The 24,470-nt window shown below is 34.6% G+C and overlaps 1 protein-coding gene across 1 annotated transcript in view; it reads left to right on the top strand.

Moving 5' to 3' along the window:
• TNKS (tankyrase) overlaps positions 1-24,470 on the top strand; it is a 185,227-nt gene that overhangs the window by 22,802 nt on the left and 137,955 nt on the right. Inside the window, exon 2 of the mRNA XM_032288311.1 lies at positions 1,566-1,790. Within this exon, the coding sequence (XP_032144202.1) occupies positions 1,566-1,790 (225 nt within the window). The remainder of the gene's footprint in view (positions 1-1,565; positions 1,791-24,470) is intronic.

The raw sequence follows: 24,470 nt of genomic DNA, 5'->3' as shown, positions 1-24,470 counted from the left end.
GATACATATCTGTGGAAATGTATGCTTTACTTTGGAGACTTTTTCTTAGAGCCTGCTTTTCTGGAATGAATGAATTCCTATAGATAGTATAGAAGACATATCTTGAGATAAATCTCTTTTTTCCCTTGCTCTATTCCACATGGTTTTTATTTGTTTAATATATGTGCAAAATGGCTTTTACTTTTATTTAAGATGCCATTTTCTAACAATATTACACAGTAATAGTAGAGGTGGTGATACCTAGTTAAGACCTAATAAAATTTAAAGTGGGAAAGAATCATTAATTAAGATTCTAACTTGTGAAGATAAAAATGCTAATATTTGCAGTTTCCTTTTATAATCCATTGCAATTTAGTTTGTAATTTTACCACTATACTAAAATTAGTTTAAAATTACCATTTTTTTCTTCTCCGTTGATCTAATTACATCATACTGGACTTTGCATAATGTTGTTGCTCCTTGGCCTCTATAATGTTACACTTTCTTGGTGTTTCTTACCTTTCTAAGTGTTTACCTCATCCTTAGACTGCTTGAGACTCTGACTTCCCCCAACGCCCCATTTCTGTCTGAAAACAGTTTTCAGCAGTTTACAAACTGTTTGTAAAGTTTACAAACTTCTTGTAAAGTACAGGCTTCATGTTCCCAAGTCCTTGTATTCCCACTCATTTGCCACATTGTTTCCTCAAACTCAATACATCCAAGCTTGAATTGTTTCAATTCATCACCCATTTCATATAGTTGGCCACAGATATTTTGGTATCATCTTTAGTAGTTCTTTTCAAAAATCCCTTTGATCAAGCATTCACCATGTATTTCTGGTATCCATACATTCATCCCTAGTTTCCCTAATATAATGCTGTATGTTGTGATTTGTTCTGGATTCGGTTATCAGCAGTATTTATTTATTTGTATTTTATTTTATTGAGATGGAGTCTCACTCTGTTGCCCAGGCTGGAGTACAGTACAAGCCATTCTTGTTCCTCAGCTTCCTGAGTAGTTGGGATTACAGGTACCTGCCACCATACCTGGCTAATTTATGTATTTTTAGTAGTGATGGGGGTTTTTCCATGTTGGCCAGGCTGGTCTTGAACTCCTGACTCAGGTCATCCGCCCACCTCAGCCTCCCACAGTGCTGGGATTACAGGTGTGAGCCACTGCGCCCAGCCTATCTGCAGTATTTAAATAACCTTTGTTTCTGTAAATATAGAGATGAATTTCTATATACAGTTTTGTCTTGTGAAGCATGAGGGGAAAGTGAATGCCTGGACAAGTCTTGTCATATTTATTCTGTGTTTCTAGCACTGTTGCACAGCCCATATTAAGTGTTTAAAAATGTTTTTTGAATGAACAGCCCAGAGACTAAAGGAAGAGCTTCCTTAGTTCTAAATTGTGTGAAATGAGTTAGTTTGAGTGAAGCTCATATTTCTTTTGTTTTCTTTTACTCCATTTACCATAGAGTGCAATACTTCAGTTGCTCATACTTGTTGATATTGTTACAGATATTCTAATGGTTCTTTTTACAAAATCAAATATATATACATGACATTTTTCCCCTTTCCTTTTAGGTTTTGGAAGGAAGGATGTTGTAGAACACTTACTGCAGATGGGTGCTAATGTCCATGCTCGTGATGATGGAGGTCTCATTCCACTTCATAACGCCTGTTCTTTTGGCCATGCTGAGGTTGTAAGTCTGTTATTGTGCCAAGGAGCTGATCCAAATGCCAGGGATAACTGGAACTATACACCTCTACATGAAGCTGCTATTAAAGGGAAAATTGATGTGTGCATTGGTAAGTATCATTTGATATTATCTAAATTTTAAATAAAGGTTTATTCTTATGGTGTGTGTGTGTGTGTGTGTGTGTGTGTGTGTGTGTGTGTGGTATAGTGTTCCCTCAGAATAGGTAAGGGTTTATTGTTTCTTTTAGAAGCAGTTTTTTTCAAAGGTAAGTAGAGAGATGGTAATCTAAAGTTACTTAAGGGAAGATTCACAACATTAACTTTGCAAATACAGTCAAATGCCAACTGACGTGGAACTCAGTTTTGATGGATTACTGTTGTCGAATTTAGTTAATTTACAGTCTCTTTAAAAGACTGGACGTATTCTATCCTGCCATTATAAAGTACAAATTCTACTGAGTTGGATGACATTAGAACACTTGAGGTTTATTCAAGGAAAGTCATCTAGTACAGTAGTCCCTCCTTATACAGGGTTTTGAGTGAGTGTTTTGAATACGGTAGTGTTTTCAAATTTTTCAACATGAGCCATAGTCTAGAGAAAAAGCAATTTCAAACAAATGGGACTTTTCATTTTAGTTATCTAGATGATATGAAGCTGTATTCAATCAGCATTTTGTTCTCTATGATATGTGTGTGTGTGTGTGTGTGTGTGTGTGTGTATTCGAATTTTGCTTTGCTGTATACAATGTTTTTATTTTGAAATCTAAGGTAAACTTCAGAGGGCAAGTATGATTCTTGAGTATATCATCTGTTTCTTGATACTTGAGATGGTGGATGTTTGTTTAGCCATGGCAGGTTGATTTATGTAACTGTCTTCCTAGATGTCATACATTTCATCATAATCAGCTTTTTAATGATGAAATTAACATATATATGTCATTCTAAAAGATATAGTAGTGGTGCTTAATAATGATAAAGTTTATTCTCTCCTCATAACCGTCTATTCCAGCTTCTAATATATTTTTCAATATACCTCAAATTATTGCAGTGCCTGGCATCTATTTTTTTAAAAAAATCACATTCTCTGTCATTATCCTTTGTTTCTTCAGCATCCACTAACATGACCTTTGAATATCCTGTCCTTTCAGTTTCTTGACATCTTCCAGTTTCAATTGACTCTCCCATTTCCTCCTGAGTCTCTCACTAACATAGCCACATCCTGGACTAAGTCATTACATAAAACTACCTTGAGAAGCTTCCACTTATAATATCCTCTCTCTGACCACAAAGCCTCTTATGTTACTTGCTTTTGTAAGTGATAACTATTATTGAACTTGAAATGTATTTCCTACCTATCTTCTAGACTTTCACCGTCCCTACTGTCACTCCTTCTTGCTTCACCTTGTTGTCTTAGCCATTGGATGTTTCTGTCATTAGTCAGAATTTTATACTTTTCTCACTTTCTTAAAATATTATCCTTTCCAGGCTTCAGTGTTGTTTTCCTGCCTCTACCTCTGAAGTTTTCATTTTATCAGTCCTTTGAATATTTTACTGAAATTAGTATTTCTTTCCTTCTCCTCTTAATCCCTCTTTCAGAAGTCTATAATGCAAATGCTCTTTTTATCTAGGTTCTGTTGAAATAAAGGACTAGATATAGGGCTTGAATTTTTAATGAATGGATCCCTGCAACACTCTACTTCCTCAGTTCTCAATAGGCGTTAGCACATGTTGTCTTGTTCTGATTAGGTTCTTGTGCTTTATAAAAGTTGGGGGAAGGGGAAGGGCACCTTTGAAACTATATTCAAAATATAAATGAGGATATAGTTGCTATTAAAGTATGTATGATAGTTAATATGGGAGTCAAAGTTGGTTATAAACCCCTGGTATACTTAATTAGCTTTCAGAAACCTCTTAGGAGATTTATTCTCAGGTTCACCAAAACCTCTAATAGCTTATGTATCTTACTTTCTGGATTTGAATATGGTTAAGGAATTCTGAGGTTTTTCTCTGTAAGGTAGAGTTCTTCTTTGGGACAGCTGGATAAAAAAATTGAAAGCATTGTTTTTTGTTTGTTTGTTTGTTTTTTCTTTTGCTGGAATGTAATAGTTTTTGAGAGATTAGTATACAAAATTGATTTTTAAAAGGTTTTTGCCTAGACGATGAAATACTGGCCTGATTTTTGTAAAGATTAATTATATCTCTGTACGTAGGCTAGAATAGCAAATACATTTGATATTTTTAAAAAGCTAGAGCCCAGCCAAACCACATTACCACCAGCTTACAGGAGATATCAGGGCAGGTTGCTGTAGAGCATATGCACTGACCCCACCAGTTTCCAGCTGTATGAGGCCGTGGGCCACTTTCTTGATCTCTGTCTTTTATTATATGTAAAATAGGACTACTATTCTTCACAGTGTTCCTGAGAGGATAAGCTAATACATATAAAGTATTTAGAAGAGTATCAGGTACAGTGCACATTCAGTGAATGTTAATTGCCATCATATTAATATTATTATTATCGGTGCTAAAATCTCAGCCTGAATTATGCTACTGTGTGGTGTAGAATTCCTATTTCCTCTGTTTGTCCTTTATTGACATTTTTTTAAAATGTCCATTTAGAAATCTTGAACCCATGTGTTTCTTTTGTAGGTGGTATTTAACTACCATCAAAAAGAAGAAAATTCAAACTGAGATTATTTTAAAAATCAACTTTAAATGCTTGTATAATTAAACCAACTACTTAAAACAGAGGTCTTGGAAATATTGATAACAAAAATTTTTATACTGCAATGTTAAATTGAATTTATTTCAGAAATCAACACACTTTCTGCCTTTAGAAATTATTCATTTGTCTCTGCTTCTCCCTACCCCTTGAACATAGTCTCCAAAAACCCTAAAACAAATTCCTTTTCTGAATATATGCTCACTCTCTCTCACCATATGTGTGTGTATATATATATATATATATAGAGAGAGAGAGAGAGAGAGAGAGAAAGAGAGAGAGAGAGAGTCTCTCTCTCTCATCAGGCTGGAGTGTAGTGGTGTGTTCGTGGCTCACTGCAGCCTCTGCCTCCCGGGTTCAAGCGATTCTCCTGCCTCAGCCTCCTGAGTAAGTGGGACTACAGGTGCACACCACCACACCTAGCTAATTTTTGTATTTTAAGTAGAGATGGGGTTTCACCATGTTGGCCAGGATGTTCTCGATCTCTTGATCTTGCGATCCTCCTGCCTCGGCCTCCCAAAGTGCTGGGATTACAGGTGTGAGCCACTGCACTTAACCTATATGATTTTTTGGAGACTGTTAGTGCTTGAGAATTTCATTTTAAAAGCAAATTATAAGCACACCTTTCATAGAGTCTGTATAAGATCTGGGAGTCACAATGGACATTTGTGATTTTTTTCGTTTTTTTCTTTTTGGCTAACTAGTATCCAATTCTTTTTCTGATTTTGGAGATTTTAAACCTTATCCTTTAAAAGGATAAGGATTTGGGCACTCCTTACTGAGAGGAATACAGAAACTGGTAGCAACAGATCTTCCTTCCTTCTACTTCTTGGCAGTCAGGGATAGCCTTGGTTTGTCCAATCATGCACCTTCATTCTATAATGTAGAATTTTGAATACAGAGTCATAGCGATAGTAAGGAATCATTTATAGCAGCAGGTTTCTGCTTCAGTGTGGGCAGTGGCTTGGTGATAACCTTTCCTACTAAAAGACAATTGTACTTCCTACTCCTTGCCCTATAACTTTTTATGTGTTTTCTAAGGTTGGTCCTCTCTCCTGTCATTTCAGTGTAAGACTGACATTGGTTTCTGTTACTTGCAAATCAGTATAATTGATAACAGAGATCTTGAGAAGGTTGCTAAATGGAAGTTGCAGAATGGGGCTTCTAAACTGATAAATCTCTGAAATCTTTATTTAAGTCTCACTGCTCTTACACAGTTTACATGTATGCCACACTCCCATCTCTCTTTATTCCCTACAGTTCTCAAGGGTGAAGGAGACAGAGTATGTTCCCTTTGGAGGCCTCTTCCAGGTACCTCTCAGTAGGGAGGAGACAGCTTGCTGGCTTCCACAGCAAATCATTCTAAAGTAACAGAGCTGTATGGTGTTCTAACGCATGTGGGATTCTCACTGTGGAATACCTTAACATCTAGACATGAAACCCAGCAAGCCAAGTGAAAAATAACAGCCTATCTCAGCCAGAAGGGATGTTTAAAACAACAATCAGAATACATATCCAGGACTGCTAAAGGAGTCAGATAAATAAAAAATATATCTCTCTCAGGGAAATCAAAGTATAAAGTGAGGGAGAGATTTCTTGGGGCCAAAAATTAAAACAAAAACACACACAAAAATCCATCACTTAATTTTTTTTCAGAAGAAACAATTTAGTAGGTGAATTAAAGACCATGTTAGTAGCCTAGAAGCTTACATGTTCAGTATACAGAGAAAAATGTTAAAACATAGAAATCATGAAAAAAAAAAAGCGTAAAAAAATCTAGGAATATCGATGTTATTTTAAACCTTACATGTGATGGGAGTTTCAGAGGCAGGGAAAAAAAGGAAAAAAAAAAAGTCTGATAGAAGAGATCAGTAATAATTAAACAATTGATAAGTAAGGAAAACCTATCTTGAGACTGAAAAGGCTCAAGGAGTTCCATATGGGATTGATGAGAAAAGATAAACTGAGTAAGATATGTATTGCACTTTTCCAGAAAGAAGGAATAAGTTGCCTGTACAGGGAAAAAAAAGTTAGGCAAAGAACTTTTCACTTACAACATTGAAAGCTTGAAGACAATGAAATACTTTCTAAAGACTGCTGGAAGAAAAGATTTAAGTTGTAATTTCCTTGATAAAGAACAGTTCTGCAGCCTTTTGGGAGTAAGAAAGGCTGAATCGAGCAAGTGATATTGTATTAGAGAAACAAAGCTCCTGCAACTTTCTTTCTCTATACTTTCAAACAGTTCTTGGTTTCATTAGTCTCATATGCAGAGACTGAGAGGATCCTCACTGAGTATCTTTCTTGGGAGCCCAAAATTCAAACTGCTATTTAAAATCTTAACAATTAGGACTTAAAAAAAATAATTCTGTTTTCTAGGCTGAATTGGATTATGTAGTAGTAGTTGGAGTCAAAGAGGCCTGGTCCTTGAGTGAGTTACTTACTTCTTTTGATATTAAAATGGGAATGAGGGTAATAGCTATGTGTCATACAGTTGTTAAGAGGATTAGATGAGATAATATAAGTGAAGCACCCTTGTACAATATCTGTATATTAGATATATAATAATTGTAAAGTATATTCTCAGTAGTTGGCAACTGCTTTTATTGTTATTATGAAATTACATGATTACAAATAATTGTCTTGTATTACATTATATTGTTCTAGACACTTTTATATTTACTGAAAGTGCCAGAAACAATAGAGATCTGATGGTATTTTTCTAAAAAGTCTTTAAGTAAATTGGCTTCTTAGGGGAGATTAAACTGACTATATAAAGATAGTATCATTTAATACCATAATTAAAGTTGGTTATCTAAATGAACTAATAAAAGCAACTTGCTGTAATTCCTATTTTTCCCATCCCAATTCAGAACTTCAATTAGTTATATGATATATAATAGGATTTCTGCTAGCTTTTTTCCTCATTATTTATACTTTAGGGACTCCTTGTTATAAAATTATATTTTGTGATTCTGCTGAGAGAGAGCAAAAATAAAATTATGCTTTATCTCTTCGTCCCCCTCTTTTGCCAAAGGACATACCTTAGCTTGTGATTATTCAACTAGATAAAACTCAAGTTCATTCAATCAAATGTAATATATCAACCCAGATAAGATCCTGGTTCAGAAAAAAAATTAAAGCAGCTAATATTTAGAATGAACTTATATTTAAATTATAGGCTATATAATTTATATCTAAAACGTGTGTGTGTGTGGGTGTGCATATGTGTGTGTAAAGGTAGGTGGTAAATAATCCAAGTGACATAAGTTATGGGCTGGTAAGATATGGAGTTATCAGTAATAGGGAAGACTGAAGACTTTGCTCCTTTTAGAGTAATTGAGGGCCACTGTGGTCTGCTGCAAAGAGCAATGAAATAGGAGTCCTGGTACCTGGAGACTACTGTTGGATTTCCCATTAGCAAGCACCATATAAATATAATGTTATACTTAAAAAAATTTTTTTTGAGAAGTAACGTGCTCTATGTGGTAGGCAAAAAATGATTGAAAGATGTTTATTTACATCTTAATTCTTGGAACCTGGGAATGTTACTTTACATGGCAAACAGAAATTAGGGTTACAGATGGAGTGACAGTTGCTAATCAGTTAATCTGAGATGAGGAGATTATCATGGATTGTCTGGGTGGACTCGAAGTAATCCTAGATTCCTTAGAAGTAGAAGAGGGAGGCAGAGAGAAAGTCAGATTATGTAATTTCAGGAGGATTCAATCCACCATTGCTGGCTTTGAAAAGAAAGAAAGGGTTCCATTACCCAAGGAATGGGGACAGCCCCAAGAAGATGGAAAAGGCAAGGAAGTGAGTTTTCCTGAAAGTCGACAGTAAGAAATTCAGCCATGCTAACACCTTGATTTTAGCCCAGTGAGATTTGTGTCAGATTTAGGATCTCCAGAACTGTAGGGTAATAAATTTGTTGTTATTGTTTTAAACCACTGAATTTGTTATAATTTGTTAGAGTAGCAATAGCAAACTAATATATTATAAAAACGTCTTATAGCAGTTTAGCAAAATTTATGTAGAGTTAGCATCTTCTGAAAAAGAGTAGTGAAATGTTTTCAATACAGTTAAAACTGCCTTCTTGGAAATGCTTATAGTTTTAGTCACTTAGAATAAGTAGTAGTTCTTTAGGTTGGCAAATAGACAAGAATAATACTTGTAAGTATTCTTAAAATAATTATAAAAAAGCAGATAATGTAATGGACTCATATTTGTGCTTAAATGATTGTTTTTGAAGTATTTTGAGATTTAGGGTAAAGTATCTTACTAAGAAACTTTTAAAAAGTAAATTTTGTGTTAAATTAGGTGTGAAAAGTCCTTGTCCTTATGCATTTGTTTAGACTGAACATTTGCTTTGTAATCTTTGTCATCAGATGCCACATAGAAAATGTTTGAAAAACATGTAACTTGACAACCAAATTGTTTTTTATATCTAAAAATGAAAATTTTATTGTCTGCAGTATGAGGCATGATTAAACATTTTAGTTTGAACTGAAGACTGTAGGGCCCCAAGATTTCTTTTCTTTTCTACCTTTTAATTCCCATAACTTTGGGCAGATCTGTAGTCTATGCTTCTGTTGAATCTGTGTCTGAAACAAGTAGCCATTATACAGGTTTCCTGTATGAAGTGCTTTGAGAACATTCACTCCCTAATTAGCTGCTTGGCCTGTAGTTTTTTTAGTGACCAAGAAAACAAAGGAAAGGTGATATTGCAACCCCACAGCCTTATTTCACATTAGACTAGGAAGAAGAAGCTTATCCAAGTTGAGAGGGATTGGTAAATAGGTTAATAGGAGTGGGGAAAAGATAACACTCAGTACGTCATGGATATCATTGTCATAGATAACTATATATGATAGACTCTATTGGTATGGAAATTTGTCCTATTAGTATTTGTGACTGAAAACAGAATTATTTCCCGGCTCCCACTGAACCTATTGACATGAGAAAAATTCTATGGTTAGAGATTTTGCTCAGTGAGAAGCTTTGAAACCTGTATTAATGAAGCAATAACCTACTCTCAGTTGAATAAATTTAATCAGAAACTAGGATACTGGAAGCAGGATGTAAATTCTGGGCCAAGGGTAGCAGCAGGATCAGCTAGACTAGGAAGGTCTAGAACCTAGTAGTGGAGTTAGCTAATGAAAGGTATTGTTTATAAACTAGAGGTCCCTTGTAAAGGATCATATAAATATTTGGAGTTATAGTAAATACTGACTGTAAAGTTGGAGGCAGAAACGCACCATTCAGGAAAACCAAGAATTTTGAAGTGAACAACCAAGCTAGCTCCAAGGACTTCAGCAGCAGAGCTATATGAACCTTCTCATTAGAATCCTCCCTTAAAGTTGATGTGTCTTATCTTGAGGTTCACTCTTGTTTCTAACCTCAAGACAGAAAGAATCTGATGCCCCACCTTGATTTAGATGTTGACCCTTAGTCAGCTTTGGTCTCAGAGAAGTTTCCTAGTATGGGTTTGGCCCATGGGGCCTCACCAATATACGTAGGTGCCACTCCCAGAGAGGTATGTACAACTGAGAGTAAATTGATATAGTGGGGCTGGGAGGAAGAGAAGAAAGTAGAGATGAGCTTGATTTTGATTTTGGATTCCTTTGAAAATTGATTGCTGTTAATAATCTTTGAATCATCTCATTGTGCCTTCAAAGGAGGCCTTCATACTCTGAGAGAAGTCTTCTGATGATACCTTTCTATAGCTGTCTAGAAACACTTCTTAGTTTATTCTGTGTGCATATACTGCCATCCAGCATGTCTCCTCTGTTCATGTGCATGCTCCATTCATTGTCCCATTGAATGTCGCATACAAAATCCAAGTTAAGAGATAAGATTTTTAAGAATTTAAAATGGTGGCAGAAGAGCCCTGGGGCCCCGTGCAACTGCATAGTTGTGTGTTCATGAAGCTGGCCATGATTAGATCACACTATGTGCCTGTTTAAAAATGCTCCATAGAATTCCAGGTATACGTAAGTAACACCCAGACTCATCATCAGGGCCCTTCTTGGTCTGGCTCCCGCCTACATCATGGACTTCATCCTCATGTTCTGTCATTCTCTGTCTTTCTCTCCACCTTCCACCAACAATGGCCTTTTTGTCTCTGCAGTGTACCAAACTTGCTCTTTATTAGGGACGTATTCCTTTTGCCTGGGGTGCTCTTTCCCCAGATTTTTTACTAATAATGTTAATTCTTCCGAGTTGTGCCCTGACAAAGCTGTCATAATTTCTTGCCCTGTCCTGTTTGATTACTCTTTTATCATGTTTTATTTTACACCATAGGACTTATTACCTGGAATTATATCCTTGTTTAATATTACATTTACTTGTTTGTTTGCCATTTGTGTACTCTTCCCAACTTGGTGCCTGAACACAGGAACCTTCTCTGCCTTACTTTGCATCATATCCCTGGCATAATATACCTCTGTGCTTACTCTGAGTAAAATGCCTACTCTGTGCCAGAACCGCAGTGTGGTTTTAATTACATTTGGCTGATGAGTAATGATGTTGAGCATCTTTTCACATGCATGTTTGCCATTTGTATGTATTTTTGGGGGGACATGTCTATTCATATCTTTGTCCATTATTAAATTGGCTGTCTTTTCATTATTGAGTTATAAAAGATGAAAGTTTCTTACTAGATAAGTGATTTGCAAATATTTCCTCCCATTCTATGTGTTGTCTTTTCACTTTCTTAATGTTGTCCTGTGAAGCACAAAAGTTTTACATTTTGGTGACTTGATTAATGGTAAACATCAAAAAGTCTGTTTTTCCTTTTGTTAACTGTGTTTTGATATCCTATCTGAGAATACATTTCCAAACCCTAGGTCGTGATTTAACTCTATTTTCATCTAGGAGTGATAACTTAAATGTATTTAGGTCTGATGCATTTGGAATTGATATTTGGATATTATGTGAGAGAAAGTGTCCAACTTCATGCCTTTGCATGTAGCCATCCAGTTTTCTCCTTCAGTTGTTCGTAATATTCCTTTAAAATCTTTTATTTCTGTAAGCTTAGTAGTAATTTACTGCCTTTCATGTGTGAATTCTAGTTACTTGAATTGTCTTCTTTCCCCGCCAGGTCCATTGGCTAAACGTTTGTCAGTTTGTATTATGTGTGCATATTGGTAGTTCCTTTTTGTTGTTATATGGTGTTTCATTGTATGGATGTAGCACATTTGGTGGTTGTTTCCACTTGTTTGCAGTTTGTAGCTGTTAAAATGCTTAATGTATGTCTTGGTCTGGACATAATTTTTCATTTCTCTTGGATGGATCCATGAGAGTGTGATTGCTGGGTGGAATGATAAGTGCATATTGGACTGTAAAAGACGCTGGATTTCCCTGATGGCTGAGCATGTTGAGAATATTTTCATGTATAGTGGCCATTCATGTATATTTTTTGTGAAGTGTTTGTGTCTTTTGACTTTCTTTGGTTTTATTTTTATTTTTTGCTGTTAGTGATTTGTGAGAATTCTTTCTGTGCTGTAACAATGGGTCTTTGTTGTATGTATGTATTGTGAATGCTATCTCCCAATCTTTGCTTTGCTTTTCATTTTCTTAATGGTATCTTTGTACAGGCAAAGGTTTTTAAGTTTGGTGAAGTCTAATTTATCAGTTAAAATAGCAAAAGTATTTTGTGTTTCACCAGCACTGGAATAATAAGATTTCTGCTTGACAGTTATTCTTAAGTCAAAAGCAGTGTATAGAGAAATAACATTATCGTTTTAATTACATTGTGGAAATTCAGGAAAGCAGTTTTTGGTCTGAGGGTTGCTACTCAAGTGCTTTCTAACAATTTGCTTAGGATACATTTTTAAAGATTAAAATGAAATAATCAGCTATTCCATATAAAAAATTGAATATGTTATGTGATTCATTTTAAGATTTAACAGTACTTTCACTAATTAGAAAATAATTATCTAAAATATGCACAGTTATTTCTGAGATGACATTGTTTGCCCCTACTATTTGCAAGTATGTTTCCAAAATTGAGGGAAATAGACCATTTTTAATAGCTTGTTGCCTGAAATCTTAACACAAATGAAGTCTTATTAATTCCCAGTACTTAAATGTTTCATTGGTTTGTGTTTTTTTAAATGTGTTCTGTTATCATTGTGAACATTATCTGCTATTTGAGGATCAAAAGACTCAGAGATGTTCTTTTAGCTATTTCTTCATCTTACTGACTTTAGTAGAGTTCTCATAGCTTTTCATATTCCCAGTATTAGGAGACAGGAAATGCAAACAGATTAAAGACTCAAAGACTGGTCTTTATAGTTCTAGTATAGTGTAAGCTTCCAGTTCTTGTTGGCATCTAGAAGTAGAGTAGTTCTCTGTCCACTGAGTATGTTTGCTTTCTAATACAACACATTTAAATCAAGTTTAACTCACTGCTAAAGTAACATCTCTCTAGTAATTTCCTTATTACTTCATTTTGTATGTCAGCTATTTAGAAAGATATGTTTCCTTTCCTTTTACAAACTCTGCTTTAGTTTAAAAAATTATTTGACCACTTCCATGCTTACTTGTCCTTTGATGAAGTTAATGTCCTGGAACTTAGAATGGCACAGGATTGGTGCCAGTTTCTTAAACTGAATCAGGTAAGCATGTTCTGCATTAATAGATTGCTAGTTCTTTGTGGTAGGAGCTAACAATAATCTTGTTCACTTTCATACCTCATTCTTATTGTCTGTCACTGATGTCTAATTTTATACTCAAGGTTTCTTGTGTATATGTGAAGTGATAAAGCAATTCACAGGAAGATGGCTTGGTCTGTCTGACTTTTTTTGTATTAGTCTGTGTTAATGGATAAGGAAGCTGAGTGATTTTCTACTTTTTGATTAGGCGATAGCTTGAGATTCTTATTTTAAAGTAATGTGAATTTGCAGTATGTCAGACACTTCAATATTCATATACAAATATCAAAGACATTTTGTAGTCATATCAAACTATGTTTAGATTATCTGCCATTTGTCAAGTAACTGCTTATTCTTCATTAGGATGCACAGTTGAATGTTGATTCTGATCATGCATTAACTTTTGGTTATAATGGATTTTCTACAAAGGATAGTCAAACTTTTTTCTTGTTAACTTACAGATTAAATCGATGAATAGCCTCTCTTAGGAGTTGAGGAGTAGAGGTAGGGAGGGAGAAGAAAAAATAAGGTGATGGTGGTAAATTTATCAAAAACTCTTGTGGCTAGTTGATACGTAATATCGTAAAGGGTTTTCCTTTGAGGCATCTCAGAGTACTTAGCCAAGCAGTGTCACTAATATTTGTGTCCTATTTATGAGGCAGATGATTCAGATTGCCTACCATTTTACCAGTGAAGAAGGAGAAAATTGTTCACTGGTAAAGTGTTAGGTAATCAGTTGTTACCATAGTCTGTAGAGCTGATAGAAAGTTGTTATAATGGAAATGTTTTCTTGATTGAGAACTGAAGGTTCTCTTCATGTAGTAAACTTCATTTAAGAATATATCATACACATAAAATTATAGTTCTGGGGTAATTTTAGCTTTCATTTGTGTGGAATGATAAGATAGCAAACAAGTGCTTGGCTTTAGAATGAAGTATGAATTGAGTTGATCACATACAAACTGATTTTACACATTTGCTTTGAGCTTCAGTTTCTCAATTATAAAATGGACATTGGCTCTACTGCATAAAATTGTTAGGGGAAGTTAAATGAAAGAATATAGGGAAAACAAGTAGAGCCCCAGTAAATACTTGTTTCTTTCTACTTGCTTTTTTCTTGTTTGGCAACAGTAAGGTTGCCACACAAGACTGTTTTCGTATTCTGACACAAAGTGGACACTCAGTGAAAGCTAAGTGAAGGACTGGCATTGCTCTTTGTTACCATCAGTGTGAATTTGTGTTACATTCTGTTTAGTATTCTTTGTAATTTTGTAAACTTGAACTGTGATTTGGTAAAACATGAAGCTCTTTTTTCCCCATTGTAGTTTAAAATCTTTTAAACTAGTCAGTGGATATATTGCATATAGGATTATGGAGAATCATTAATGTAACTTAAACATTTTCCCTACAAATAATAGCCAGGAGTATTGTGGTTTGCTATAACCAAATATGAAGTGTATTAAATCGTGATAAAATTGAAGGGGTGTAAACAATGATTAATATTTTTTAAAGCAGATTACTCATGGGTAAACAGCTTTCTTTCGAGCCAAGGGACGTCATAGTTGCTGTTTCTGAAAATTGTAACCCACTAGGAATGAGACAAGGAAAAGGGCAGATGAGGAATTATGTTAAAAGAAAAAGGCGGTCTTTTCCTTAACATGGGGGAAAAGTTGAGGTAGGAAGTAAAATATGTGATTCAATACTGTTATTCAGAATAACTGATAATAGGATAATGTGTCAAATCCCATAGAATCACAAAACTTAGTTTATTTTTTAAATTATTTTCTTTTAACTAAATAATTTAATTGAGAAAAACTTTTTTTTTAGATTATTTGCTTGTAACTAAATAATTTAACTTTCCCAAGGAGTGAAAATTCTTTAAGTTATATTCTTTGTGTTCTTCAGATTTAAAGTAGAACAGAATATTGGCGTTTCAGTCTGTTGGATCAGTTGTCAGAGACATAGGAAAATCATAGTAATGATATACTTTCTTAGGAGACTAAAATTCAAAGCAGAATCAGATTATTACTCTTACAGTATAGGTTGAATCCTGTTTTCCTTGGGAGGGAGGATGTTTTAAAATATCTAACTTTAAACCTTATAAATAATGATATTAAAAATGTTAATTGCCAGGCGGGGCAACATGGAGAAACTCCATCTTTACTAAAAATATAAAAATTAGCTGGACATGGTGGTACACGCCTGTAGTCCCAGCTACTCGGGAGGCTTAGGTGGGAGGATCATCTGAGCCAGAGATGCAGAGGTTGCAGTGAGCTGAGATCACATTATGCCACTGGACTCCAGCCTGGGCCACAGAGAAAGACTTTGTCTAAAATATATATATATGTGAATTAATGTTTTACACACATAAGAAATTTATCTGGAATACTAGTAAGTCCACTAGGCCTTGAGAGAGAGGAGGTAGAGTTAGCAATTTAGGGAAGGATTCACAAAGCTAGGTGAAGTGTTTCTGGTGTTTGTCCTTTCTTCTCCCTCATAAACAGATTGGGAAGCACCTTTTACATGTGGTCATTGCCCCTTAGGGTTATGAAAGTTTTATGATCCCATTATAAATTTAATCTCATCGGATTGTAGAGATACCTACTTTATTCCTTATGGGCATTTCATTTAGCCGAATCCAGTCAAGTTTAGAAAAAGTTATCTACCCCTAAATAAAAGGAAGCATAATATAGCAGTTTGATGTGGCACAAATGAATTTATTGTTTCTAGGGCTATTATCAGCTTGTCTTTGTTTCAATCCAACAGATCTTCTTTTTCTGTGTATTTATTTTTGAAAGACAGATGAAAGGAACCAGATTAGGATACGAGAGGGTGTTTATTGAGTTCTTGTTATGTGCCAAAAGCCAAGCTGTGTTTATATATATTGTCATATTTAATTGTAACAGCAATTCACTGTGTTTGGTAGTGTTTTATGAAAGAGGAAATTAAGATTGGCAGTGGTGAAGTAACTTGCCCAAGGTCAGACAGTTACTAAGGATTGAACAGTATTCTAAAACTGAGGTTTATCTAATTCCTGGGACAGAACTTTTAGTCACTATACTCTAAAGTTTCCAGGTAGAAAGAAAGATGCTTTGTTATAGTTAATCTTATATTTATTCCAGTACCTGTCTTATCTTGTAATAAATTGTTATAAATCAGATAATTGTGATTTTATAAATATATTGTATCCTAGATTAACTTTGTTGCAAAAATGATAAAATTGATCTGGGATATAAAAATCTGCTATATATATATATACACATACATAGCAGAGTAATCTATACCTAAGTTACTGCAGATGTGATGTGCCTTTTTAAAAATAATCTTGATTTTCTATATTTATAAGAAAACTTGACAAAAGAAGCAAAATTTAATTGGAAGATTCTTTTTTTATTATAAAATTTCATGCCAAAGTTTGTCCATAAAGATTGAAGGAGATGTGTTTAACTCATTAAATCACATATAGAAGAACTCTGCCATGTGAAACTCAGTAATTTTATTCACATGGATTAATTTTTGAGTTGGTAATTAAATATCTTTTATTATCTCTTTAAAAATTATGTGCATAGGCTTGTTTTGTCCTAACAGCCATGTGAGGTAGGTACTCTAATATTGTCTCCTGATTTACAGGCAAGGAAATGGAAGCGCAGAGAGATAGAGGATTTGCTAGGGTCCCATAAATGATGGCAGCAGAACTGGTATTCTAACCTGTGCAGTCTGGTCCCAGGATCCAGGCTCTGAACTACAGCTGTGTTCTTAACCCTCATTATGGCATATTGCCATTGCAGACCTAATAGAGAACTTTATTTTTCTGAACTTTAAAAAATTTTTATTTTTATTAAAAATTGTGGGTTTTGTTGAGATGGGGCCTCACTCTGTCAGTCAGGCTGGAGTCCAGTGACGTGATCATGCTCACTGCAGCCTCAGCCTCCTTGACTTAGGTGATCTTCCCACTTCAGCCTCCTGAGTGGCTGGGAGTACAGGCACACACCACCATGCTCAGCTAATTTTGTATTTTTTGTAGAGACACGTCTTGCCATGTTGCTCAGGCTGCTCTTGAACTTCTGGGTTCAAGCGATCCGCTGGTCTTGGCCTCCCAAGGTGGTAGGATTACAGGCATGAGCCACTGCACCTGGCTGAAATTTTTTTTTTTTTTACAAAAAGAAACTCAGTTTTTATTTTTTCCCACTGAGGTACGTGGAAAAAAGTTACATGTAATGAGGCACATAGTTCACTGGGATGAAATTAAGTCATTTGTTCCTAGTATGCTAGTCCCAGATGTTGATAGAATTCTGAATTTTGGTTCACTTTTATATGAAAGGCAAAGACTTTCATATATGAAAGTATGACTAAAATCCTGGAATTTTACAAAATAGATAATCACTATCTTACTCAGCTTGTTTCTACACTCAACATTATTACAGAATCTAAATTAATAGATTTGTTTTACATTTGTCTTATCCAATGCTGTTATCATATTTAATGGTAGTTATTTGATAGGAAGAACTATCCAATTTTTCTTTATTAGTTATAAAGTAATTTCTTTAAGCAAGAGCTTTTAAAAAGCATCGTTTTGCATACATATTAAACAGCATGCATAAAGATCATTTTTGTCTGAGGATAAATATTTCATTATAAAAATACTACATATATGTAATAAATATTAAAACAGTGTAGAAATGTGTAAAATAGAAAGTGGAAGTCCCGTTTATTTCACTCTCAGATATATCACTAAATTTTCATGTCAAGGTAGCTGAAGTAGTTTTTTATCCCTTTTGTGAACCCTTTTGTACATGTAAGTCTATTTACATATTTTAAAATCATGAACTTTGAATTTAACATGTGTTATTGCAGTAGCTACTCATTGAGGTGTCTGCAAGTACTCTTCACTCAGAACCAATACCTCTTTTCCCATCACCATTATATTGCCTCTTCTAGTTCCTTGGCCAAACTTTTTAAGTCCAGGACCAGATGTTGAGCCAAGTAGGACCAAATTCTCTTTCATGATAATTTTTAAGATTGAGATAATACAAGTGTATGTGTTTGCATCTTAAGGTAATGTCTGGGAGACAGGGACAGACAGCAACACGTAAATTTTGAGACACATTTTTGCCTTTGCATTCAATGGAATACCTCTGTTCTTTAATAAATTTTCTCGTTATTAAGGTAGCTGAAGTAGTTTTCTATCCTTTGTAATAAAAAAGCCCTATTTGATAAAGTCAGTACTCAAAGATATATTTATAGGCTGTAACACCTTAAATTTAGAAGGATGCTTAGAGATCATTTTTACTATTTACTGCTACTATCTTTTCTACTTATTTACAGTTTTACTTTACTGTTTTATTTATTTCTTATATTTAGAAACCACAGAAATCTTTCTTCAAATGAAATATAATGTAGTAACCCAACATATAAGGGTTGGAAGAAGCATAGACCTTCATGTATTCTGCCTTGCATGTGAATGGGGAGGTAAGGGTGGATCCACAGGAACCTAAGGAGTAGATGTTCTCAAGCAGGGACAGTTTTGTCCCTTAGAGGGCATATTTAGCTATGTCTAGAGACATGTTCGGTTGTCCCAGTTGGGGAGTGTTACTGGCATCCAGTAGGTAGACATAAGGGGTGCTCTTAAACATAACACACAGGGCAGCTCACCCAGTTTAGTATATTCAACAGACATTGGTTGCCTTGCACTTCGAGAGCATCTTTGCCTGTGTACCTATGTACAATTTTGTAATGATTTCCGGTTGTTGTATCAAAAATACTGATTTCCTAAGTGAGGCCTAACTTGTTAACATGTTTTATTTTACTATATTAAATAATTACATTTGTTATTTTATATCCACATCAGCAGAGAAGTCTGTGAATTTGAAGCCCTTTATATGTACTTTCTAATTCTTCACAAAGAATATTTTTAAAAATATTTATCTAAGGGCCAATATTTAATAAAATATAGTAATTTTACTGCTTCATCAAGGGGCATTCTAATGTGAAACCTTCCTTTTTTTTTTTAACCTGTATATTTGTTTTATAGTGAAGAATGTAGTGATCACTAATAGATTTTGATGGCACTGCCTTGATTTGTGTTATTTTAGTTTTGTAAGACAGGGTTTCCACATTGTGATCCAAGTTGGAGCACAGTGGTGCCATCATGGCTTACTGCAGCCTTCACCTCCTGAGGCTCAAGCGATTCTCCCATTTCAGTTTCAACCTCATGAGTGGCTGGAACCACAGGTGCACGCCACCACACCTGGCTAATTTTTTTTACTGTTTGAAAAGACCAAGGTCTCATTATGTTGCCCAGACTGTGGTCTTAAACTCTTAGGCTCAAGCAATTCTTCCACCTCAACCTCCCAAAGTGCTGGGACTATAGGCATGAGCCACCATGCTCAGCTTGTGTTATCAGCAGTTTTATCCTCTATTGCCTTTGTACCATCAGTGCAAATGTTAATATAATGAAACAAGAGAATAATATCTTAATGTTATTATAAAAATAGTTTTGACTTTGTAGATCCCATCTCTCTGCTCTAGGTCGCAGTGCTTATTCATAACTAACACTGGCACTAAGGTGCGTCAGGTGTGTTAACAAGGTGGTTTTAGGTTCTCTTTACTTTGTCAAGGCCAGAATTCCGATTTCTCTCAGCACTGCTCTTTCTCTTGCACCTTGTAATTTCTGCTGACTCCATTGTGCTCTCACTTGTAGTAGCTACTGCCTAATAAGCCTCAGGGGTTTTGTCCTGCACTTGTGATCCCTGGGGACTCCTTCACAGACATCTGGGGCCTGCTCTCTGCACAGATCCCTTTTCTCCAGTTTTCCACCCTGCAGATTCCAGCCAGTTCTTCTGCTATGAGTTTGGATTTCTGTCTTCTCAGTTCAGTGTAACCACCATGCTCTGCTTTGACTCTAGTTGTGTTTATGTGGTTGGCAAATTGTGTTAGGCAATGATTATGGTACCCATCTTGTGAGTTTCTCTTCTTTCAGGGATCACAGTTTACAATTGCAGTTGGCTACTGCCTGCAATTAGTTGCTTCATCCATTTTGTCCAATTTCATAATTGTTTATGTCAGAGAAGGAAACTAGTCTGATACCAGTTACTCCATTATGTTGGAAACTAAAGTTTCATTTAAAATTTTTGTTGTTTTTATTTCTAAAAGTTGTTTAATTTATATAAGTTTGCCTCATTGTTTCTTTTAGCTTCTTCTTTAGATCTTTCAGCTCGTCTTTTATTAAACATGGTCAGCATGGTTCTTTTTGTGTTGTGTACCTCTGATATCTGAAGTTTTTATGGGTCTGTTCTTGAGTTATCTATTTCTGCTAGTTGTAGCGTTTGCATTTTAGATTATTTATGTGCCTCATTATCTTGGTTATGTACTGGACATTTTACCACCTGTTTATTTATAGGATTTACTGCCAATCTGGGGCACCTTAAATCAAATTCAAGGCTTAAGACATCCTAGACACCCAAAGTTTCCAACCAGAGCTATAATTCTGTACCAAGACCAGTTCACATTCATTTCATCCTCATCCTGAGGTATCACCCTTATTGTGTGGGGAACAGTCTCATTATACTCTATTTTTGGAGGTCCTGAGCTTTTATTGCTCTTCCCCTTATCCCATGAGACGCTGAAAAAACAGATTTTATTTTTCTTGATCAATAATTGCCTTCAGAGCAATGACAGCTTCCATACATGTTTACCCTCTGGATTTCCTTTGCTCTTCAGCTTTCAGCTGGTAATTCTTTAACTGTCTTGTTAGCTCATAGATGATTTTAGAAGTTACGTTTTTGTTTTTGTTTTAAATCTAGTTCTGTTCATTGTTTATAGCCCAAGGGATGATTTAAATAAGCTACTCTGCCATTACTGAAAACAGAAAATTGTGTCATTTAAATTCTAATTTAAATTCAGTAAGCCATGTTATGTAGGATAGCACTGGTTACTTGAATTTTCATATTCGCTGTTAGTGTTAAATCAACTTCAGATAACTTGAGATACAAAATACATTAGCTTTACTACTTTTATGCTGTAATAAATAAAGTATATTTTGGATAAAAAAATAGGTTTTTTAAAAAATTATAATATATAAATATATACTGTTATTACTGTGTAATATATACTGTAGTATACTGTATACTATATAATATATACTACATAATATAATGGTATAACTTATGCCATTATGTAATATTATACCATTTTAATATACATGCTTATGTAGAAGAAATTTTTTGAATGTGTATAAACAAAAGGATCTATCATATATTTTGGTTTATAAAAATAGCTTGGCTATTAAAGCTCATGGGTTGAAACTCAATCTAATAAATCTATGTCTCTGTACTCTTAAAGAGTTTGATGCTTATAAATCTTGGAAAACATTTTAACATAAATATAACTTTTTAAATTACTTGAGTATGCATTGTGATGAACAATTTTACAGTCTTGATGTAGCTCTAGATTCACATAACAAACAGAGTCTATAATATTTTAATAGTATAATTTTTGTCATTTAAAGTAAAAACTTACTAAAATATCTTTTGATAATTTACTCTAAAAGGCTTACAAAAGTTTAACTTGGAAAATTAACGTGGTTTCTATATCTTCTGTCTTTTAAAATCAGTTGAGAATGCCTGCAGTTAAACATAATTTATTATAATAGCACTTTGTAGTTTTCTAGGAATTAAACAGAGTCTTTATATAAATATAGAAATATTTTCTTTTTATTTGCAATAATTAAAATGATGCAAATGCTTAACTTTAATAGTTTTGAAGGATGAAATGAAACAATATAGCTAAAGTAACTCATGCTGAATTTGGCTTATCGTGGCTGAATGCCTGCACCAGAAATGAGAAAATCATGTGTCCTTCTTTTTGTAGCTCATTTGAAAATGGTGTTTGAATTTGTGACCCTATCTTAGTTTTAACTGTCTTGTTATGCCATCTGCTACATTTTCTCCGCCCCTCTTTCCTCAAAAGGAGATAGAGCTGAGATGCATCAGTAAAACAATTAGAAATTATCCACCTTTTGGCATTTGAGGTTTGATAATGTCCCAGTGGTTCAAGTTAGTATGGGGGCCATTTGAATGGCCATAGTACCCTTGAATTTACATGCTAAATGTGACTCATATTTTAGTTTCCTTCTTTTACTTTCAAAACTTATGTTGTACATTGTTTGTTTATCTTGGGAACTTTATTTCAGATATTTGTGCTACTTTTAAAAAATAATATGACACTGTGTCATCAAGCAGTGTGCTGCTTTTTAAGAAAAATCTATCGTGTATTAGTGTGCTGTCAATGCATATTGATTTTACAAGATGAATTTCTAATTTTATTTTGTATTAATAGTCACATTTTCTTATTGTCTTTGATGGCTCTGAATGTTGAAAACAGATTTTGAAGCATCCAGAATTGAGTCTTAGATGCCACCGCTTTGAGTGTAGCATTCTTGAAAGCTGTTCTTAACTTTGCCTCATGTATGTGCCATTCTTCTGGTCCTAGAAAATAGTCTCTTACAAATCCCCATAGAGAACAGTGTGAAGGACCAGAAATTTGAAGGGATTTTAGAATGAAAGTCTATTTGGGAAATTGCTTGGGGAATATTATAGTATGGGACATGTAAGTATGTGTATGACAACTCTCAGTGCTCCTGGTCTCCACTTTTAGTTTTGTTTGTTCTTTTTAAAGAGTTAAGATAAATGAAAACCTTTCTATTATTATTTTTTAAATTTTGATCCGGAGAGTGGGAGAAGAAGAGATTCTATTTGAAGCAGCTGTTTTTTATTTTTATTTTTTGAAGATTTTAGATCTTAATGTTTCAAGTCTTTGGCTGTAATTTTAAAGGCATTATCAGAGATTTGAGACCTCTCCCAAAATAGAGATCAGCTTATCAAGTTTAGCTTCTTTATTTTAAAACTCCTGAGAACTGAGGTCCAGAGAATTTCTTGTGTGACCTGGCTCAGTGCTTCTCAAATTGTCTGTGGTAAGAACTGGGTTTTCTTTTTCCCTCCCAGTGACAGACCAATAATTTTGTAAAATATAAATAAAATGAAGTATTAGAGAAGGTAATTTTAAAATGACAGACATAGTTCTAAATACCTTCAGTTTCTGTGCTTATCTCAATGTAGATGGATTATAAACAGTTCTGGGAATGGAACTTTGTATAATATGTCTTTGTATAGCATAGACCACATTTATAGCACTGCCCAAGGTCAGGGGTCAGCAAATATGGTCCATAGGCCAAACCCAGCCTATCTCTTGTTTCTCTATGGCTTGCCAGCTAAGAATTGTTTTTATATTTTTTAAAAAACCAAAAGAAGAATAATATTTTGCAAATTATATAAGATTGAAGTTTCAAAGTCCTTAAGTAACATATTATTGGAATGCAGCCATGCTCATTCATTTAAATATTATCTGTGGCTGCTTTTGCCCTATAATGGTAGAGTCGAGGCAGGGATGTGAACCCTTCAAGAATGCAGGGGTTAGGACCATTGAACAACGTGCAATTGAGAACTCAAGTATAACTTCTGACTCCCACAAAACTAGTAGCCTACTGTTGACCAGAAGCCTTACCAATAACATAAACAGTTAACAATAACGCATATTTTATATGTTATATGTATTATATATTTTTACAGGACAGCAAGCTAAAGAAAAGAAAACATTTTTAAGAAAATCACAAGAAAGAGAAAATGTATTTACTAATTATTACGTGGAAGTGGATCTTCATAAAGATCTTCTTCTTCATTGTCTTCACGTTGAGCAGGGTGAGGAGGAAGATGAGTTTGTTCTTGCTGTCTCAGGAGTGGCAGAGACAGGCACGCTCAGTGTAACTTTTATTGACAAAAAATCTGCATATAAGTGGACCTGTGCAGTTCAAACTTAAATAACTTGTGTTATATAAGGGTCAACTATAGTTGAGACAGATAAAGACTAAAATATTTACTGTCAGGCCTATTACAGAAAAAGTTAGCTGATCCCTGCCCTAGAACAAAGCATGGAATTAGTCACCACCAGTAGAGTTGAGAGTACAAACAAGGTCTGCATTTTAAACTGTGCTTTAAATATTATGGTGAGCTGATAGGGATTGTCAGTCTCCCTGCCCAGCATCTTTGCATACCACTTTATGTTCTAATTCAGTCTTCCTGGCAATCTTGTGACATTTTATGAAAGTTGGATAAGTTTAGACCCCTGCTGATCTAATGAGGGGGTAGCTAGATAAGACCTTTCTCCTAAAAGTCTTAACTTTACTGAGTTTTAAAATTTTAATTCATGTGTGATAAATTAAATATGGTTAAATATTTTCTAACGTGAATTTTGTTATCAGCATATGGTTCAGAAAATTCAGCTGCTTCTTTCCTTTTGCTACATTACTTTGCTGTGGATGCGTCTTGTATTCAGGTCTAATTAAAGAGATAGGCATGTCT

The sequence above is a fragment of the Sapajus apella genome, unplaced genomic scaffold (assembly GCF_009761245.1).
Source record: "Sapajus apella isolate SASKATOON/1434 unplaced genomic scaffold, GSC_monkey_1.0 scaffold21, whole genome shotgun sequence".
In the NCBI taxonomy this organism is placed as follows: Eukaryota; Metazoa; Chordata; class Mammalia; order Primates; family Cebidae; genus Sapajus; species Sapajus apella.
This window is presented reverse-complemented; position numbering and strand designations above follow the sequence as displayed.